Source organism: Mytilus trossulus, chromosome 6 (genome assembly GCF_036588685.1).
Source record: "Mytilus trossulus isolate FHL-02 chromosome 6, PNRI_Mtr1.1.1.hap1, whole genome shotgun sequence".
Taxonomy (NCBI): domain Eukaryota; kingdom Metazoa; phylum Mollusca; class Bivalvia; order Mytilida; family Mytilidae; genus Mytilus; species Mytilus trossulus.
This window is the reverse complement of record NC_086378.1, coordinates 2,335,556-2,353,721: the sequence shown is the minus strand read 5'-3', so window position 1 is coordinate 2,353,721 and position 18,166 is coordinate 2,335,556. Positions and strand designations below refer to the sequence as shown.

General features: G+C 29.5%; 1 protein-coding gene across 1 annotated transcript; it reads right to left on the bottom strand.

Moving 5' to 3' along the window:
- Positions 1–1,047: 1,047 nt before the first annotated feature.
- On the bottom strand, positions 1,048–17,516 carry LOC134722262 (CBY1-interacting BAR domain-containing protein 1-like). Its single transcript, XM_063585871.1, has 10 exons — positions 17,383–17,516; positions 15,513–15,545; positions 11,353–11,468; positions 10,256–10,380; positions 9,470–9,538; positions 8,374–8,475; positions 6,068–6,172; positions 5,385–5,498; positions 4,080–4,277; positions 1,048–3,274 (listed from the first exon to the last, which is right to left on the bottom strand). Exons 1-10 carry the CDS (start codon positions 17,412–17,414, stop codon positions 3,179–3,181), a joined length of 990 nt encoding a protein of 329 aa, XP_063441941.1. The 5' UTR covers positions 17,415–17,516; the 3' UTR covers positions 1,048–3,178.
- Positions 17,517–18,166: the final 650 nt, after the last annotated feature.

Here is an 18,166-nt window from a genome sequence, read left to right as displayed (position 1 = left end):
TATAAAGCAAACAATCACAGAAGCTTCTACACAGAGAAGTATGTTATACTTTGAGACATGTTAGTCATGTATAAATCACAGGGGAATATAATAATCACAGACTACGGTAAAACAAATCATAAAATATAAAAATTTAATAAATAATATATTAACAAATTTTAAAAACAATATCACAATCTTAATGGACGAAATAAAATATTAAAAAAATTGAGGCAAGTTTCATCATGTAAAGTCAACCACCTGATATATATATTGTTTAACAGAGGAAATATTTTACTAATATGACATGGATTCATAATTCATCCTTATTGGAAGTTTTATACATGTACAGACATACTCCAGGCCACCAAAAAAATCAATGTTTTATAAAAGGATTATAAATTGTATCTTCCTAAACTGCTAAGAAGGCCAAAACGATGGCAAATATGAGAACAACCTTTTTATGGCGTAAGTTTTTAAAGCTGAGAAAAAAAGACAAAAGTAAGCTAGAATCTTATAACCATTAAAATAAACCCTGAACTTTTTACTTGAGATTCTATATATGCTCTGAATTGTTTGTTCCTTGTATTCAAAATGACAAGTTGTTTCATAGTTGTCATATAAAAATGATTGATTGGTCAACAGAACTAGTACCAAAGAACTATTTTTTAAGTACTATCTAACAATCTTTTCAAAAAAGAAATAGAAAAAGTAAAAAAACACAAAGAAAATCCAGCTTCGATTTTTGGCCATCAACAATCATTTTTAAAAGTTCTTACAATAATTGAGATGAAAACAAAAATAAAAACAACAACATTTTAATTTGACATTTCTTATTCCTCTTATTCCATATATAATTAGCCTGGAAGTTAGATATGGACATCTCCTTAACATATAATTTACATAATTAATGACAATTTCATAAGTCATTTACAGTGCATACATTAATATGTTGTTTGTCCAAATAATTGTAATAAATACCATAAATATTTACAACTTAATTTATTCATATTTAATATAAACAATGTTTTGATTGGTTACAAATACCAAATTAATTACCTTCTAAAGTACTTGTGACATTATCTTTTGACATTTTATATGTTCTATTATTCTTTTTACGATCAGACATTCCCTAATAACAAAACAACAGTCAAAATTATTATTTATATGATATCTAAGCTAGCCACGGAGGGAGTTGAGCTGGCAATTATCAACTATACCTTAGACTAATATATCTATTGGTCCCAGTAAAAACTAACAATTTGCTTATTTCATCACTTTTTTCGTTTTTGGCAATATTGTGTGCATTTAATTTTACTTGCCTTTTAAATCATTATGGAATGTAATCAATGGATTATGTTGTGCTTCTCCTTATGAAGAATAATTTTATGAAACTTGCATAATGATATACTTTTTTGTATTATTTAAAAATTTTACAAAACATTTACAAACACTATAGTTTTTTTCTGAAATCTTGTAACCAGCAGAAAATATCAATGTAAAAATATTTTCATTTTGTTGAACATAGAAAAACATTCCTAACAAACAATTATTTTCTTTTAAATTTTTTCATGTGGTCATATCAAGAAAAATTATATCACATGTTTATAAACAATCATTTCTTATCTGATAAATATTCTATCAATATCATATATTAACATGACCTTTTAAATTCTGTAAAAATACAAACTATGTCATGATTTTGAAAATGTCAAGCACTATAAAAGGAGAGTTGAAAATAGACAGAGTTAACTGAGACTAAAATAAGTTCTAGGTGATAATTAAAAATGTGAGGCTAAGCACGTTTTCAGTCATGGTAATGTTAGAAACAACAAACTAATGACCTCCCATTTACATAAAGTTCATGAGCAGAAAACTTTGAACAATATAAAAATATCTGAACAAAAAAATAATAATGAAATCATGACTTATTCTGTAATTTAAATCCCTGTCTGAATTTCACATGTTAATGAATTGAGTAGTATTGTGCTTTTTATTTCTGTCTTATGTTATCACAAACACACACAATTTTGAAATTGTATGTAAAATCACTAACTGATACATATAAATGAGATTCGTAATTCCATAGATATTTGTCCATTTGATCAGAGATTTATATTCTTTTTCAAAATGGAAAAATATACAAAATGTATCAAAATGTTTTCTCCTATTTTTAAATTCACATATTCATCCTGTAATTTAAAACAAATAAACAAATGTCACTTAATTATATCTGTGTAAAAATCCTATAAAACAATGAAACGAAAACCCTTCAAGTTAACAATAACAAAATGTTCAATCTGCATAAACAAAAAATTGGTTCATGATAGATACAGGTGTGTTTCTTCTTTCTATTGCGATTTTCATAGAAATAAAACCAGTGATATCTGTCATGGAAATTTTACACTTGTGTTTCTCATCCATCTGCAGAGAATACACATCTATAAAAATTTACTATCACAATATCAGTGACCATAAACGAAACAAAGATTTCTATTTATAAATTGCCATCTTGCTTTTTTAGACCCAAGAATTGTGAAAACATTTACAATATATCTACCATATCAAATACCATCAATTTCAACAAAATTTGTGATTTATCGATTTTTCAATTGCAGAATACTATTTCACACAGTGAAAATATATGATCCCTTTTCCAGCTATAGACAAAAAAAATCTTGCAGCTACGAAAATGCAATTCAACTCCCTCTCCAAAAAGAACTCCTATGGTATGAGATAGTCTTTTCACAACTTTAGGACTACAAAAAAAATGATACACTTTTTCTTCAAAATAATACCAAAACTGCAATCAATCACCATATATTTTTTTCATCGTTGAAAACTTAACCATGATATAACCAAAACAGCTTATAAATGATTTTTCACAATTACAAGCAACACATGGATCATGCTTCAGTATCCATGTTTCATTTGCACTGAATCAGCTTAAAATTTGTAATTTCAAGACTAAGTTCCTTGTTTTGAAATTCCTTATTCAGTGGTCAAAACTAAATTAAGTAGGTGGACACTATTTTATCTCCAAATTAAACTTGCTAAATGCATGATATATTCACAACATCAATAGTTATTTCTGTGGTATGATTTAACATGCATTTAAATTAACTGTGACTGGTATCCTAACTGATTCCATCCTTGTGTCATCTATACTGCTACTACATAAGTTAAAATGTTTTTAAAATCATCTCATCCCTGTCCTCCTTGGCACACTGTAATCATCATCTTCATCATCATCATATAACTCGTCGTCATCATCCTCCTCACCGTACATCATAGACTAAAATAAATTAAATTATATTATTGTTTTGAAGGTAGCGCTTGTGATTCTTAACATGGTATATAAATATACAATATGAATTATAATTTGTTTTTGAGGTAGGGCTTGTGTAGTTTAGAACCAAAATCATTTATGCTTGATTAGGTCTCTGGTAAATAGATTTTAGTCTATTTTTTAAGACAATATATTCACCGTATGCCTTCTGATGATAGCTGTGTCATTGCCATTTACCCACACATGTTCTTTTATTCATATAGATGTATAAGACTATAACTTATGTTGTAGCATAAGACTCTGCTGATGTTGCTAACCTGTTTTGCTGTACTGTTTTTAATCTTATGCTAAAAACACTGAAGCTACTCTCAAGATCATGTTTTCTGATAAAAGGTTACAAATGAAAAGCTTTAAATTCTAAAAAAAAGTTTTTAAAGCTACAAAAATTTCTCTTTTTCAGTTTATCTTATTGCTGCTATCTGTATTAGTAAAAGAAGATCAGTGGGTTCCTTAGATTATAAACTTTCTTACTGTGTTACTTATCCTAACTCGTTGTGCATCTGAAGCTGATGCTGTCGCTGTTGATGTGTCTCCGTACGTATATGTGTAAGAAGATCCAGTCCCTAATGTGTCACTCCCCCCTGTACTAGACCCCCCTGTGTATAACTTACCGTGTTACTTATCCTAACTCTCCGTGCATCTGATGCTGATGCTGTTGCTGTTGACGTGTCTCCGTACGTGTATGTGTACGAGGATCCTGTTCCTAATGTGTCACTCCCCCCTGTACTAGACCCCCTTGTGTATATCTTACCGTGTTACTTATCCTAACTCTTCTTGCATCTGATGCTGATGCTGTCGCTGTTGACGTGTCTCCGTACGTATATGTGTATGAGGATCCTGTCCCTAATGTGTCACTCCCCCCTGTACTAGAACCTCCTGTGAATCCTCCTAAAGTCTGACCAAAGTCTGCATGCATTCCTTTAGATGATTGTAATTTTCGCTTAAATTCCTGCAAAATAAGTTATAAACGGTTGACACAGAGATATGTCTTGCCTGTATATAATTTTAATGTTTAAATGAAAATGCTGATATCAAAATGGCAATGCTTTAGGAAGCAAAACATCCTAGGTCAATGAACGATGAATGAAAGTTCATGGCCATCTAAGGTCATGGGTCAATAATCTCCATCAATACAAGATGTGCAAATGCTGATCATGTAACATTTACACATCAGAATCATTGACTTGTTCGTAAGTATGACTTAATGATTTTGTTGAGCCGAGACAAAAATAAAATAATGGTCTAATCTACTCTTGAATAGTGTCAATCAGTCTTCAAAGTTTTTAATTTTTAAAGGAATATCTTATTTAATTGAAATTTACACTTAAAGACTGTCAACTATAAGCCTCTGTAAAAATTTAATTGGAAAATATTAACACTTCTTTCAACTTTTCAAGGGGAACTTTGAAAAAAAAACCCAGAATATATTGAAAATTGGTATACCTAAGTATAATAGTTATTCATAAAGATCTACCTGGTACTATTTTTTAATGCATAGGTTTTGTTCTAAAACAGTTAACCATTTCACTAATGATAGGGTGATTCTATCAAACTTTTCATATAGACAAAAATTATGAATCGGGGAAAATAATGAATTAACATGTTCTTTTGGGTTTTTGGTTTTTTTTTTTGTCCTTGGATTTTTGTATCATAAGCATATACCTACTATCAGCTTTATTCAGGAATAAAGTTATTTTAGAATTTGGTTCCTCATTAATACTAGGAGCCAGCTAAAGTCTGACTTTGGTTGTCGGATTTTCATGATGTGTTCAAGACCCATTCGTGGCATTCAGCAGTGTTTTTGCTCTCTGGTCGGGTAGTTGTCTCTTTGACAGGTTCCCCACTTATATTAGCTATTTTATCAGTGCAATGACTTTAAAACAGATATGGCTCCCCTTTAACGGCCCTAATCATAACCTTTTAACAAAATATTGATGCCAACGCACAATCACATGCCAAAGATGTTATGAGCTTTTAGAAATACCTGTAAATCTCTATCTTCAATACTATATCAGAGCAAAGACTATAAACCCAATGGTATGAGTTTAAAATTTACCTGTAAATCTCTATCTTCGTCTATCATCACAATATTTTCAAAACATCTGGCATAGTATTCTAAAGCTCTGGCATGAAATATCATTTCTATGTTGATAAAATCTGCTAGAGAATTCTGAAATAAAAATTGAAGACTTCTGAAGCTTTAATACATACGTTTTCTATGGACCAAATCAAAGTTGGTTTTAAGTTAAATGAAATGCTGAAGTCTGTCTGTAAATAAAATCTTTACTAATCAGAACTTTCAAAACATAATGCAACATTTTTAGTTCTGGTTCATTAAGTAAATTATGAGACTCATCGGGCAAAAAAAGGCTACATTGAAACCATAAGCAACTGTGTCATTATCTCATTAAGGAAAATAGAAAAACGATTTTTAAAGATCTACTCTGAGCCCATATTTTTTAGAAGTTCTAAAATAATTTAATTTTTTTTAGAAATTCTAGAAAACTTAATTTTGTTATATCCGTGGCTTTCCTGGCTTGTTAGTTGTTTACTGTAAATTCAGAAATAATTGGTTTATTAATTATTGCAATTTTTCAAGAATGGACAAAAATGCGAGTTAAATTATCACGATTTAAAAAAAAATGCCTTCAGATCTTTTCATCGTTATACCCTTCCAGTTGCATTATTCACAATACTAAAACCTTGCAATAATTTCTGAATTTACAGTATATTATTTACCTTCAAATCACCCAGTCTTTGTTTCTCAAATACCACCATTTGTTCTTCTAGAGCTTTCCCTCCCATTTCAGAATCAGTATTGGCTTTCTTTACTTCTGTTTCTGCCTGTAATATAACAACATTGTCATTTAAAACTTCACATACTGTAAACCAACTAATGTTTGTGAGTGTTTATTTTCGTGTATAGAATAATAAAGAGAATCTAAATCATTGCAAGTATGTAAAACTTTGATCTTTCCTTTTTAAGGAGGATCTAGTCCAAATAATTATGACGTCTTGAAAGGCTATTATAATTTTTTTCTTTGACGCTTCGAAGTAAGGCGTCACAGAAAAAAATTATAATAGCCTTTCAAGACGTCATATTATTATTTGGACTAAGGAGGAAAATTCTATGACAATTGGTCCAAAACTGTATATAAAAAGCCCAAATATTGCTTCAAAGAATGAGAAAAAAATATTTGGCCTTAAAACCCAAATTTTGACAGGAAATTGGTGAAATTGGGTAAAATGTTATTTTGAGTCTTTCCCAGATACAAATAATAACGATAAAAATTTATTAGGGACAAAAGTAAAATAATTTAGCATTTTTAACCAAACAAAATATTTAAAAAATCAATGGTGAATTTACGACACAAACTTTTCATATGCATGGTAATTCATGCGTGAAATTATGTGCAGTCAAATAGTCCCCATCCACCTTAAACTAAAGTAAGTAAATTTTAAAATGGTGAAGTCAAATCATTGTTAGATGGAAAGGGCTGATCAAAACATAAAGAATCTGTAAAAATAAGTTGATTCAACAATGTGTTCTTTCATTTCTTGCAATTTCCTGCATATTTATTGAAAACAAAAAAATTGAAAGAACAAAAATCCCTTTTTCCAACATTTTTTTTAGTTCAAATCCTTCCAAAATTTTCTAACTCAGAAAAAAATCAAATCATCTGCTTCAATAAAAAGCAATTATCATTGATTTCACTACATAAATCGACATTCATTATGTACAATTTTGTTAAAATAAAGCACACTTTAATAACTACAACATTAGAGAATTGTTTTTTTTTAAGTTATAAACATTTATTAAAAACAGTGACAAGAAACTATATGATTAAATGGCTGATTTTTCAATTAATAATTTTCAATGACTAAAGAGAAGGAAGAGACCCAAAAAAGCATGCATACTTCTATTAAATATAAAAAAATATGAAAAAACTGCAGGTCAAATATTGCTTCCACTTCTCCTGTAAATGCCCAGAAACTAAGCTGTCTTACAGGACAAAAGGGACACAACTCTTTATCAAATTAATGTCTGATTGTGCAACACCACAGTAAAGCATGTCAGACATTAATCAATGGCATCTCTGTGGTGACAGTGCTGTAATTCTCCAATTCTTTCTTCAATCACTTACCCTTTGCTGTGGTAAAGTTAAGGAAAAATATTTTAAATAATGTGTAGCTGCAAAAAATAGTCAAATGGAATCCAATTTTTAGTTTCTGTTTCACTTTCTTCAAATGATCATAAAACATATATTTGTGTTACAGTGTATTTTCTCAAAAACATATTCAGATTATTTTGTTACTTTTTCTCTATTTTTTGTTGCATTTTCATCTTTCTTGAGCGGTGTGAGAAAAATATTAGAATATAGCAAATGTCTGTTCTCAGCAACTGATTGGTTGAAATTTAATTATGTCATTATATTTTCTTCTATTTTTCTTAATTTCCTATTATGATGTACTGAATAAAAATGGACCATGCATGATGATGTCACATATAAAGAACACAACTTTCTAAAAATCTTTGAAAAGGAACGGTAAAAATCATAAGAGAAACAGATTCCATCACTATTTAATTTTTAACTATTTAAAAAAGCTCGGTTAGCCACCTGCTTTTAAAATATTAAAATTTAACCATCTCAAGTATATATCATATATAAGGAATATAGTCAAGCAGAGACTATACATTTACATCCTTTCAAAAGGAAACAAGAATTTTTTTTAGAGATTGTGTTCAACTGTTTCTTTGATGTGTTTCCAATATCGCATGTTAGTTATTTTTTTCAACAAAAGAAACATTTTCCATATTAATAGTTCCAAAATGATTATTTTTTATCTTTTTATATAAAAAAAAAGAAGATGCATGATTGCCAACGAGACAACTCTCCACAAAAGACAAATGACACAAAATTTAATCAACAATCTGTCACTTTATGGCCTTCAACAATGAGCTAATCCCATATGACATTGTCAGCTGATCTAGAAATTTTCCTTATAACAATTCTGTTTCTTGATAACAATGTATAAAAGGATACAATTTGATGCTGATCTCCCGGACTTTTAGTTCTGACTTTATCTAATTGTTGTAATGTCTTCTGTTCTTTCTTTATATTTGCTAATTCTGTACTTATATCTTTCTGTAATATAAAACATCTATCTATCTAAGGCAATGGGACAAAGCAGAGTTTAAAAAACTATCAAACATGTTATCAAAACTGTGCTGACATTTTCTGCAATAATATTATTTTCCAACTTTTTATTAGTGATTGAATGAAAAATGATATAGCAGGTCCGAGACCACAATTAATTCGTAGTGCATTTCTTTTAGAACATAAATGAAAATAAAAAAAAATTCCACCTGCGCTTTCTCAATGAAATTTTTACAGTGTGTTGTACTACTTTTGGGACAAATTATATCAAATTTATAGAAAACTTCATTGGCTCTAACTCAAAATATGGACAATTTTGTTTTAAGGGTGTCTTGAAATCTTTTGACAGCTTCCAAAGTGCTAATTTTTAACCTTTTTCAGCTGGACCAAATCACTACTTTCTTGTAAAATTCTGGACCCAAATTTTTTTACAGTGTAATTTCACCCCCCTACTTACAATTTGAGGCATTAAACATGGGGAAATAAATTTGGAAGGGGTATAAAAATTAATGGCAATTAACCCACTGTCAACACTAGGGACTATATTCGTGAACAACGAAAATCAAGGGACGACAATTGTGGTCTCGGACCAGCAAGATATAAATTTAGCTGATATGAAGTCATTGGTAGGCTTTGCATAAGGCTGTTGCTCATTTCTATATATTAATTACAAGTACTAGAAACAAGGCTATGTTAAAAGTTTTACAGTTTTGCATTTAATTCATGCACTTTGAAGGCCTGAAAATGTTCAATTTAATTTAATAAAATTTGAAAATATGAACATTGATATCTGTTGCCTGATGTCTTCAACTTGTAAATTCAATGACGGCAAAAATGTTGCCTGATCATAATTTTCACTTTTGTTTTTCATTTTACTTGACCATCAAGCATCAGTAATTCCCTAAAGAGACATTGTTGATATGCGAATCTGGTGCAGTAAAAAATAGGACTGTCAAATGGTATTAATATAGTGAATACTTACTTTCTTTTTCTTACATATATCACCATAACCACTCATAGGATGAACCACTTTTGCTTCTAGTCTTTTAATCTACAAAACAAATTATTTGGTATTGCTTGTATCGGAAATCGGAATTAAACATGTTAAATAAAATAATTCTTAAAGCAAGTTAACATGTATTTGCTCATTTTCCTCATGAAATGATTCATTTTCTTTTTTGTTTTGGTTTTGTGGAATCAAAATATCTGCCTTTTGAACGTGTCTTATAGGTCTGCTGCAAAGTACACAATTTCTAAATTATTCTATAAGAATCGTAATAATTTAACCATTCATGCTCTATGCTAGTTTTAACATTCATAAGCATTATATGTGTCAACAATTTAAACATGGTTAACACTTGGTGTAAAGATATTGACAAATATAATACCTATCCATGCAAAATTGAGTATAGAGCATGGCATTTAAGAATTATTTTCTAAATATTCCATATATATAAATCATGAAATTAAATTAAAGTATATTCTTGCATTCTTGCTTTTGAATAACTTGTAGACGGATGGATGTACTGACGGATAAGCATGCACAGATGAATAATGATAATGAATAATATAATGTATTTAATCTATGACTGGAGTAAATATATATTGTTGATACTAAAATTATAAAGTGAAACTCTTGTGAATTTGAATCTTAAATTTCATTGAATCAAGTACTAGTTTTACTATAGTAATACATGCATGACATGTTTATAAACCAGTTAAACACATTGATATGATTACAAACTGCCTAAAGTAGAATAACAGATACCTCTGCCTCCCGATAGTCTTGTATAGCTGACATGTTTTGGGCACATAGACTAAGTCCTGCTTTGGTACAATGGCTGATATTTTCTGAATTAGCATATTCCTGTAACTGTTTGGCAAGAAGATCACCTGAAAAATAAACAATTCATATAAAAAAAATAATAAAAAACATATCTAACATTTTTTCAGCTCAGACTAAGTATACATGTATGTAATCAGTGCTGATAACATTAAAAGTAACAGCAACAAATATTCCTCTATTCATTAAAAACAGATAACAAAAATATGGCTACCAAATGTAGACTTCAGAATGCTTACATTGCAAATTTTCCCATATATTTTATGCTTTCAAGGGGCATAACTCCTTTATAGATGGTTTATAGACACTGTTTTTTTTTTAAAGCTAGAATTGTTTCAAGAGAGCATTTAATAGACTGTTCAGATGAAAGCTTGGTATGTCTATATCCCATCAGGTCTTCACTACAGGATTGTACCTGATATTCATATGATGAAATCATAATCTTTCAATCAGTTTAATTGAAGTCTGGAGCTGGCATGTCAGTTAACTGCTAGTAGTCTGTTGTTATTTATGTATAATTGTCATTTTGTTTATTTTCTTTGGTTTCATCTTCTGACATCAGACTCGGACTTCTCTTGAATTGAATTTCAAATGTACGTATTGTTATGCGTTTACTTTTATACATTGGCTAGAGGTATATGTTAAACGCAGCCGCATTTTTGCCCCTGTCCCAAGTCAGGAGCCTCTGGTCTTGTATTATTTTAATTTTAGTTTCTTGTGTACAATTTGGAAATTATTATGGCGTTCATTATCACTGAACTAGAATATATTTGTATAGGGCCAGCTGAAGGACGCTTCCGGGTACGGAAATTTCTTGTTACATTGAAGACCTGTTGGTGACCTTCTGCTGTTGTCTTTTCTATGGTCAGGTTGCTGTCTCTTTGATACATTGCCCATTTCCATTCTCAATTTTATTGCAGAGAATAGTGGGACAATTATACAGTATCAGCTATTTCTCTCTTTTTTTTAATACTTTTAATTAATAAACTTAAAAAGGATTCAGAGTAATATAAACTGGTAACCTTTGTCTCTCTGTCTAGCAGCTTTACGTGTTATAGAACCTAGTGTTTCACACAGATTTCCATAATTTTTCTCTACAAGAGCTACACGGCTTTGACAGAATTTGGCTTGGCTCTCACTGAAAATATAGTTGAATTTAAATAAACAACAGAAAAATACAATCTTTGTACATATATTTAACATATGAAGCTATGCTATCTTAATATTTGAGTAATTTCACCAATTCAAATTTACCCCCTTGGAATAATGGGGCTTGATTGGCTTCTTAATGGCTTTAGTGATTAAGGTTTTAGTAACGATTGCAAATTAAGACTTACATTTGAAAAAGTGTTCTATTACTGGACTTAAAGGCAAGATGATTTGTTAAATATAAGTCAACAAAGTTACATTAAACCCTCCTATTCATTACTTTTCAATATGCAGTGATCGATATAAATTTCTAGGTGCAAAATAACTTTTGGACAATGATGTATTGTGGAATTTGCAAAAATATATACATTTGTATGAAGAATTGACAAAAACATTCCTTTAACAAGCAATTTTGTGCTAAAATCAAATCATGACATATATAATCAACTTATGATAAGTTATTCTCAAATTTAATCAAATATATATAAAAAAAAATATAATGTTACAAAAGAATATAAATAATGTACAACATAGGACAAAATTTAACTGGTATAAAAATATATCATATATTCTGTGCAATCTATTTTATCTATGTGTATCTGTAGTACTTGGCCGATGGTAAGTACTACTCAAGTAATTATAATAAGAGTATAAAATCATAAACCCGAGACCAATAAAAAATATATGATAAAATATGACAAAAATAGAAAAAATATGATAAATTTCTTTATGTTTTAAACAAAATATATAATTACCTATTGCTGATTATATAGTAATTTTGAGAAACAGTCTTAACCTAGAAAACTTTACTTTGATTAATGAACCATACAAATGAGGTTGAGGTAAGATTAAACCTGCCAGCTGGCATGTACATCTAAAAATTAATCTATATATAAATATATATTAAAAATTGTACAGCTTATAGTAACTGCAAAAACTGACCTTAAAAAATCTTATTGCAGAGCCATGAAAATGAGGTCAAGGTCAAGTGAAGCTTGCAATGACTACATGTACTACATATACCATGGTTTATAGGAGTTAACATATTTAAACAAACGAATCTGAAGGATGAGTTTGTTTAAATATGTTAATGAGTAAGACAAATGGTATATAAAATTTGTAATATAAATTAATTGATTGACTGCTTCAAGACCTTCAACTAATAATTGGAAATTGATCACATTACAGTTTTATCCAATGAAATGGAAGCTCGCGCAAGTCACTTTTGCGCCTCGTGTATAATCTTCTGTATATTTCATGTAATAGAACCCCTGAATTTGCAAAAAGGAAAGAAAATGTCAGATTTTCCCGATTTTTATTTAGTTTTGCGCCCCGTGTATGATTGTTAGCGCCCGTAATTTCATAATGTCATCAGACTGAGGTAAACAAAAATATCGGATTCCAGCGACAAGGATTAAATAATTATTCTAATGACGGTAAGAATTGTTTTGGTTTTTTATTGTTTTTTAGGTAGCATACAAATTAATCATATTTTACAGAATTTTCATCTCATTGAAATTTGCATATTTATACATTTCTAGTTTTCGTAGAAACTGCTTTTCTTCCATTATTTAATTGTTTCGATTATTAGATTATTTATTAAAATACAATTTTAATGATAAAACACTGTATTTAAACAGTAGTGGATCGCGGGAGTGTAGATAGTGTACGTTCCCCTAATTGATCGCAAAAAGTATCATGTTTTTTCACAGATATTTCTTTCTTTTTCTATAGGTACCCCTTTTTTAAATGAAATTTAATTGGATTTTCGCAAAGGAAATGATAGTTTCACATTTAATTGTTTTCACAATTAAAAGAAGAAACATTAAGTTATTGTTTCCAAAATTAGGGGAATTCGTAACAATCCTATATAGTTTGGAAAAGGTTTCTTAAGATTTGGGTACACATAAATTTATTGCTTTTTGTTATAAAATGAAAACAAATGGAGATCTTGACCTTTTAGTACGTTTAACAGTTTCTTAAATATGTAAGAGGTGGATACATTTAAAAAAAAAAAAGTGGAGCTTCAGCCATGGTAAAACATATTCATTTTCTTGTTATTCCATGGCTGAAGCTCTGCCTTTTTTCCTTTGGATTCTAGTTGAGTTGCATATTTAATTAGCAAAGTATGGTACAACATCAATTTGCATATAATATACCATGGTTTTCCCTCACCACACTTTTTAAGCAAATTATTTCATAAAAACATCAAAGGAAAAAATCCAATTTATGTTACAATGTGTATATAACCTTATGTAGTTATCTCATTAACAAAAAAAAGTTGAAAAAGAACATGATAAAAAGCAGTCAATCAACAACAAAAATGAGGTCAAGGACAGATGGACACTCCAAAAACATGTGCATTCAAGATCTGAAGTATCCAGCTACCGTTGTTTTCTTCCTCCTAAGATACAAAAGCTTTATACAAATAGTTAACACAGCTGCCACAGGATAAGCATCATAGACAGTGATGTCTCACATTCTTTGGAGGCCAGAGTAAAAACATAAAGAAAACTCCTTTCAACAGTGAAATAAGTGGATGTATGTAAGCATTTGTATACACTTAAAAGTAAGATAGCACAGTCTGATTACCAAAGCTTTCGCATGTTTTTGAAGAAGCATGAGCAGTGATGCCTTAAGACATCCTCGGCATTGAAAAGGTTCAGAAGGAATGAAGTATTGAAGCTACAGAGAACAAGGTTGTTTGAATGCAGTCTGGTGCCATGAATTCATGCTTGAAACGTTCATAGTCAGATGGGTCCATCATAGAACCATAGTGTTCATAATCAGCTTTAATCTAGTTTTTTTCTTATGAAATTCTTAATGATCAATATATATGTCTAGAATTTGATTTTTTTTAAATATTTGTGTGGATGGTAAATGTAATAGCATGATTGTACATGTATAAGCGCATACATTATTTTATATCATATCTTTTACTTCTATGTAATATGCACAAAATTTTTGAAACATTTTAAACATAAAATAATATTGACATTTTTATGTAACATCCATAGATATACAACATCACACAAATGATCACTTTAATTTGTGAATTTTAAAACAACCCTCCTGTCATGCCTGTACATGTACATGTACATTGTACATGACACATTGAACATTCTTCTTGTGACTTTACCCAGAGCAATTTCTGTATTAACACCAAATATATTTTAATCAGCACTTGATAAAATGAAGAAAAGAATTAATGGCTCGCAAGAAAACTGCTAAACATCCATAATGGCAGTTGTATATATAATTTGGCATATATTCTAATCTTAAAGTACATATATAATAATGAACATAGATATAGGAAGATGTGGTGTCAGTGCCAATGAGACAACTCTCCATCCAAATAACAATTTTAAAAAAAGTAAACCATTATAGGTCAATGTACGGCCTTCAACATGGAGCCTTGGCTCACACTGAACAACAAGATATAAAGGGCCCCAAACATGTTTATTAAATTACAAGATGATGTTACCACAACTTCAAAGTAATAAACCTTAACCCAATATTTTTCTTACCTGATACGGCAAAATTACAGGTTCCTACCAAGAATGCTTAATGCCCCTACTTAATCTTAGAGGGATATAAGTATTTGGACAGGACACAGGAATATGAGAATCAGTTCTCTCTGTGCGTACTGTAGTTATCATTTTTTTCCCAGATATACTCAGGTATTAATAAAACATAATATATATGAGTAATACACTTATTTCTAACTTTTTATCTGTTTAACACAAAATTAAGATTAGCTCTAATTGATATAGGAGAAAAAGTAGGTAAGGTACAAACAAACATGGGGGATTAAGTGTGTGGACAATATATACATGCGAGTCAATGGCTAGCTGAAAGATCATTACTTCATAAGCTATTTTCAAATGTAAATTTTTTGTCATGTCTAATTTTTTTGTGAGTGAAATTTTCAAAATGTGTATTTTTTAATTAAAAATGTAAATTTGTTGAGGTAATGATCTTTCAGTTTGCCATGTTATTAAGCACCAACAACACCATATTGTGTCAAACTTACGATTCTTTAATAAATGTCGATGACAATGAACTGCTGTCAATGTAAATGAATTATGATAATGGAATGATATTTAATAATGTTGTACATGTATCTTAAACATCTTCAACCTTCTTGAATATTTTCTATTGTGGCTATTATGATTTATATAATCATTATCATCATTCTCATCCTGGTTTTTTAATTGGCAAGACTTTCCAATTTTAGGTGGTTTAGTCTTTTTATTTTTTTTTGTAAAGAATACATGTAGAACTGCAATCAATTTGAAAACGAATAAAATAAAATTTCATAAGCAGAGCAAAAGAACAATGGCCCGATTATGGGGATTAAACAATAAGGAATATGTCCATTGAGGAGTTACATTTGATAAAATGGTTAGTTTTAATACTTCTGCTGATCATTTTGACTTATTCTATTTCACATTAAAAATTGTTTTAGAATCTACTGCCATGCATTGCTTATTTTTAATACATGTACAAATGTGTACATCATTTGTACATTGTCATGATTGTAAGTCTCAAATTTATTCATTAATCTTAAAAAAAACAACACTAACACAATAACTTATTTAAAAATGGATTCAAAGCTAAGCGGTATTTTTAGGGGTCATACTTGTCCATATATTGTGATTACTTCCATCAAATACATATATGTCAAATTGAATATACAAATTAGTGGATAAAACTATGATTACCAATGAGAAAACTTTCCAATAAAAACCAATGGATAAGGATATACACTGTAAGCGACTAAAAAGTAGTGTAGGCCTTATAAAATTGCAACACCCATACCATATAGTAAGCTATTAAATGCACCAGAAAGTTTTGCTTTCAACTGTTCATGCTCTTTCCAGTGCCTTTATTTAGTTGAATACACATTCTTATTCTGAGTTGAATCATGCACTACAAATTTATTTCAGAATTGTCATATATACATGTGCCATACTCTTTGTATTTGGTGTATTCACTAATATTATAAAAATTATAAAAAAAAAAAAAAACACCTGCATGTAATCCATACAAATGTGCAACAAACTACTTTCCCTAAATATATATATCTTTTTGTTTCTCTTTCAGAAGTTTTTGCATGTCTTATACTCATTACTTAACATTTTGAAATATTTGCAAACTAAAAGTTGTAACAAAATGAAAATAAGACTCACTTTTTCTTATTTTATTTCTAATGGCAACATGCATTAAGTAGTTATGATATATATTCTAAATTCCTATATTTTTTTTGTATTTTTAAAGCACGGTTTTGTGTAGATTTAATTTTCATTTTCAATATCTGAATTTAATTCATGTATCAACTGCTGAAAGTGAAGTGATATTTTGATTATATGAAACCATTTGAACTGAAGCTCACATATTTCTTGATGCATTGAGTGGTAACTTTTCTCTGGAAAATATACATGATATACATAAAAATCCATAAAATTCAAATCATAAAGATTTAAAAAAAAAAAAGAAAAAAAAAAGATCTTTTTTATAATATTGGGTTAATAGACAATTTTCTGATTTTTAGCACCAGAGTATATCATTGGGTGTAAACACAGTCATTTTCCTAAGGGAGATAACTATTAAATGGCCATTCAAACACAAATAGTTCTTCAGTACAAAACAACTTCCTCTATTGTCTTATCATCATGTTATTGTGTGGGATTTTCCATTTATAATTTCAACTTTATCATCAATTACATCAAATGTGTTATATTATACATGCATTTAGATAAAACACAATGTCAACTTAAGTTGATGTTTACACACTGCAAGTCTGTGCAAAACACGTCTATAAATCATTCAAAGCTCAGACGCAAATTCGGCAACAATAAACTAAATGAATTCGCCAAATATCTAATAAAATGTTTTCATACTTTCCCCTTGGCATACTTCCTCCTTGGCTCATCTTTTGACGATTTGTACCAGCATTCAAAAATAAAATTGTGGAATGTTGCTACTGCAAACAAATGGCGAAGACACAATTCTCCTCCTTCACAGGAGAGTGAAGAGTTACCTCCCCTCGTAAAATAAATGAGGGTCTGTAAGCGGAGTATACATTATTACACAAAAGGATGGCAGTATCAAAGCAGTCTGAGGCAAAAGACCCCGGGTGTAATGTCTAAATAACCATTAATTTATCAATTAACTTTTACCCCCCCAAAAAAAAATATATAAAAAAAAATTGAGTTGATTAATTATCAGACATATATATCCTAAATGGAAGCCTAAGAGTAAACTTAAATGGACAATGTAACACAAAAAGAGGAATATTCCATATTTTAGTTTTTAAAAGGCCTTAACTGGTAATGATTCAGATCAAATATTTTAGATTTTATAAAAGTTTTATGATTCCATATAATCAACCTCTATTTTAACTGTAGAACAACTAGTTAAATAGAAATAAACTGATATAAATTCTGCATATTATGTACAGTAACATAACAGTTAATTTTAATTTTAGTGATTTAAATAGTAATGCTAAATCCCAGACCATTAATAGCAATCTATATTTTTTATCTTTTTATTTTTTTCTGTCAAGAAATAAATAAATAAACTATGTCCTTTTACCTCTCAACAGTAAATCTATTTCACTCCTTTTTAATCTGTGCGTTTTAAGATATTATGACTACATTATTATATGCTTAATGTACATAGAAT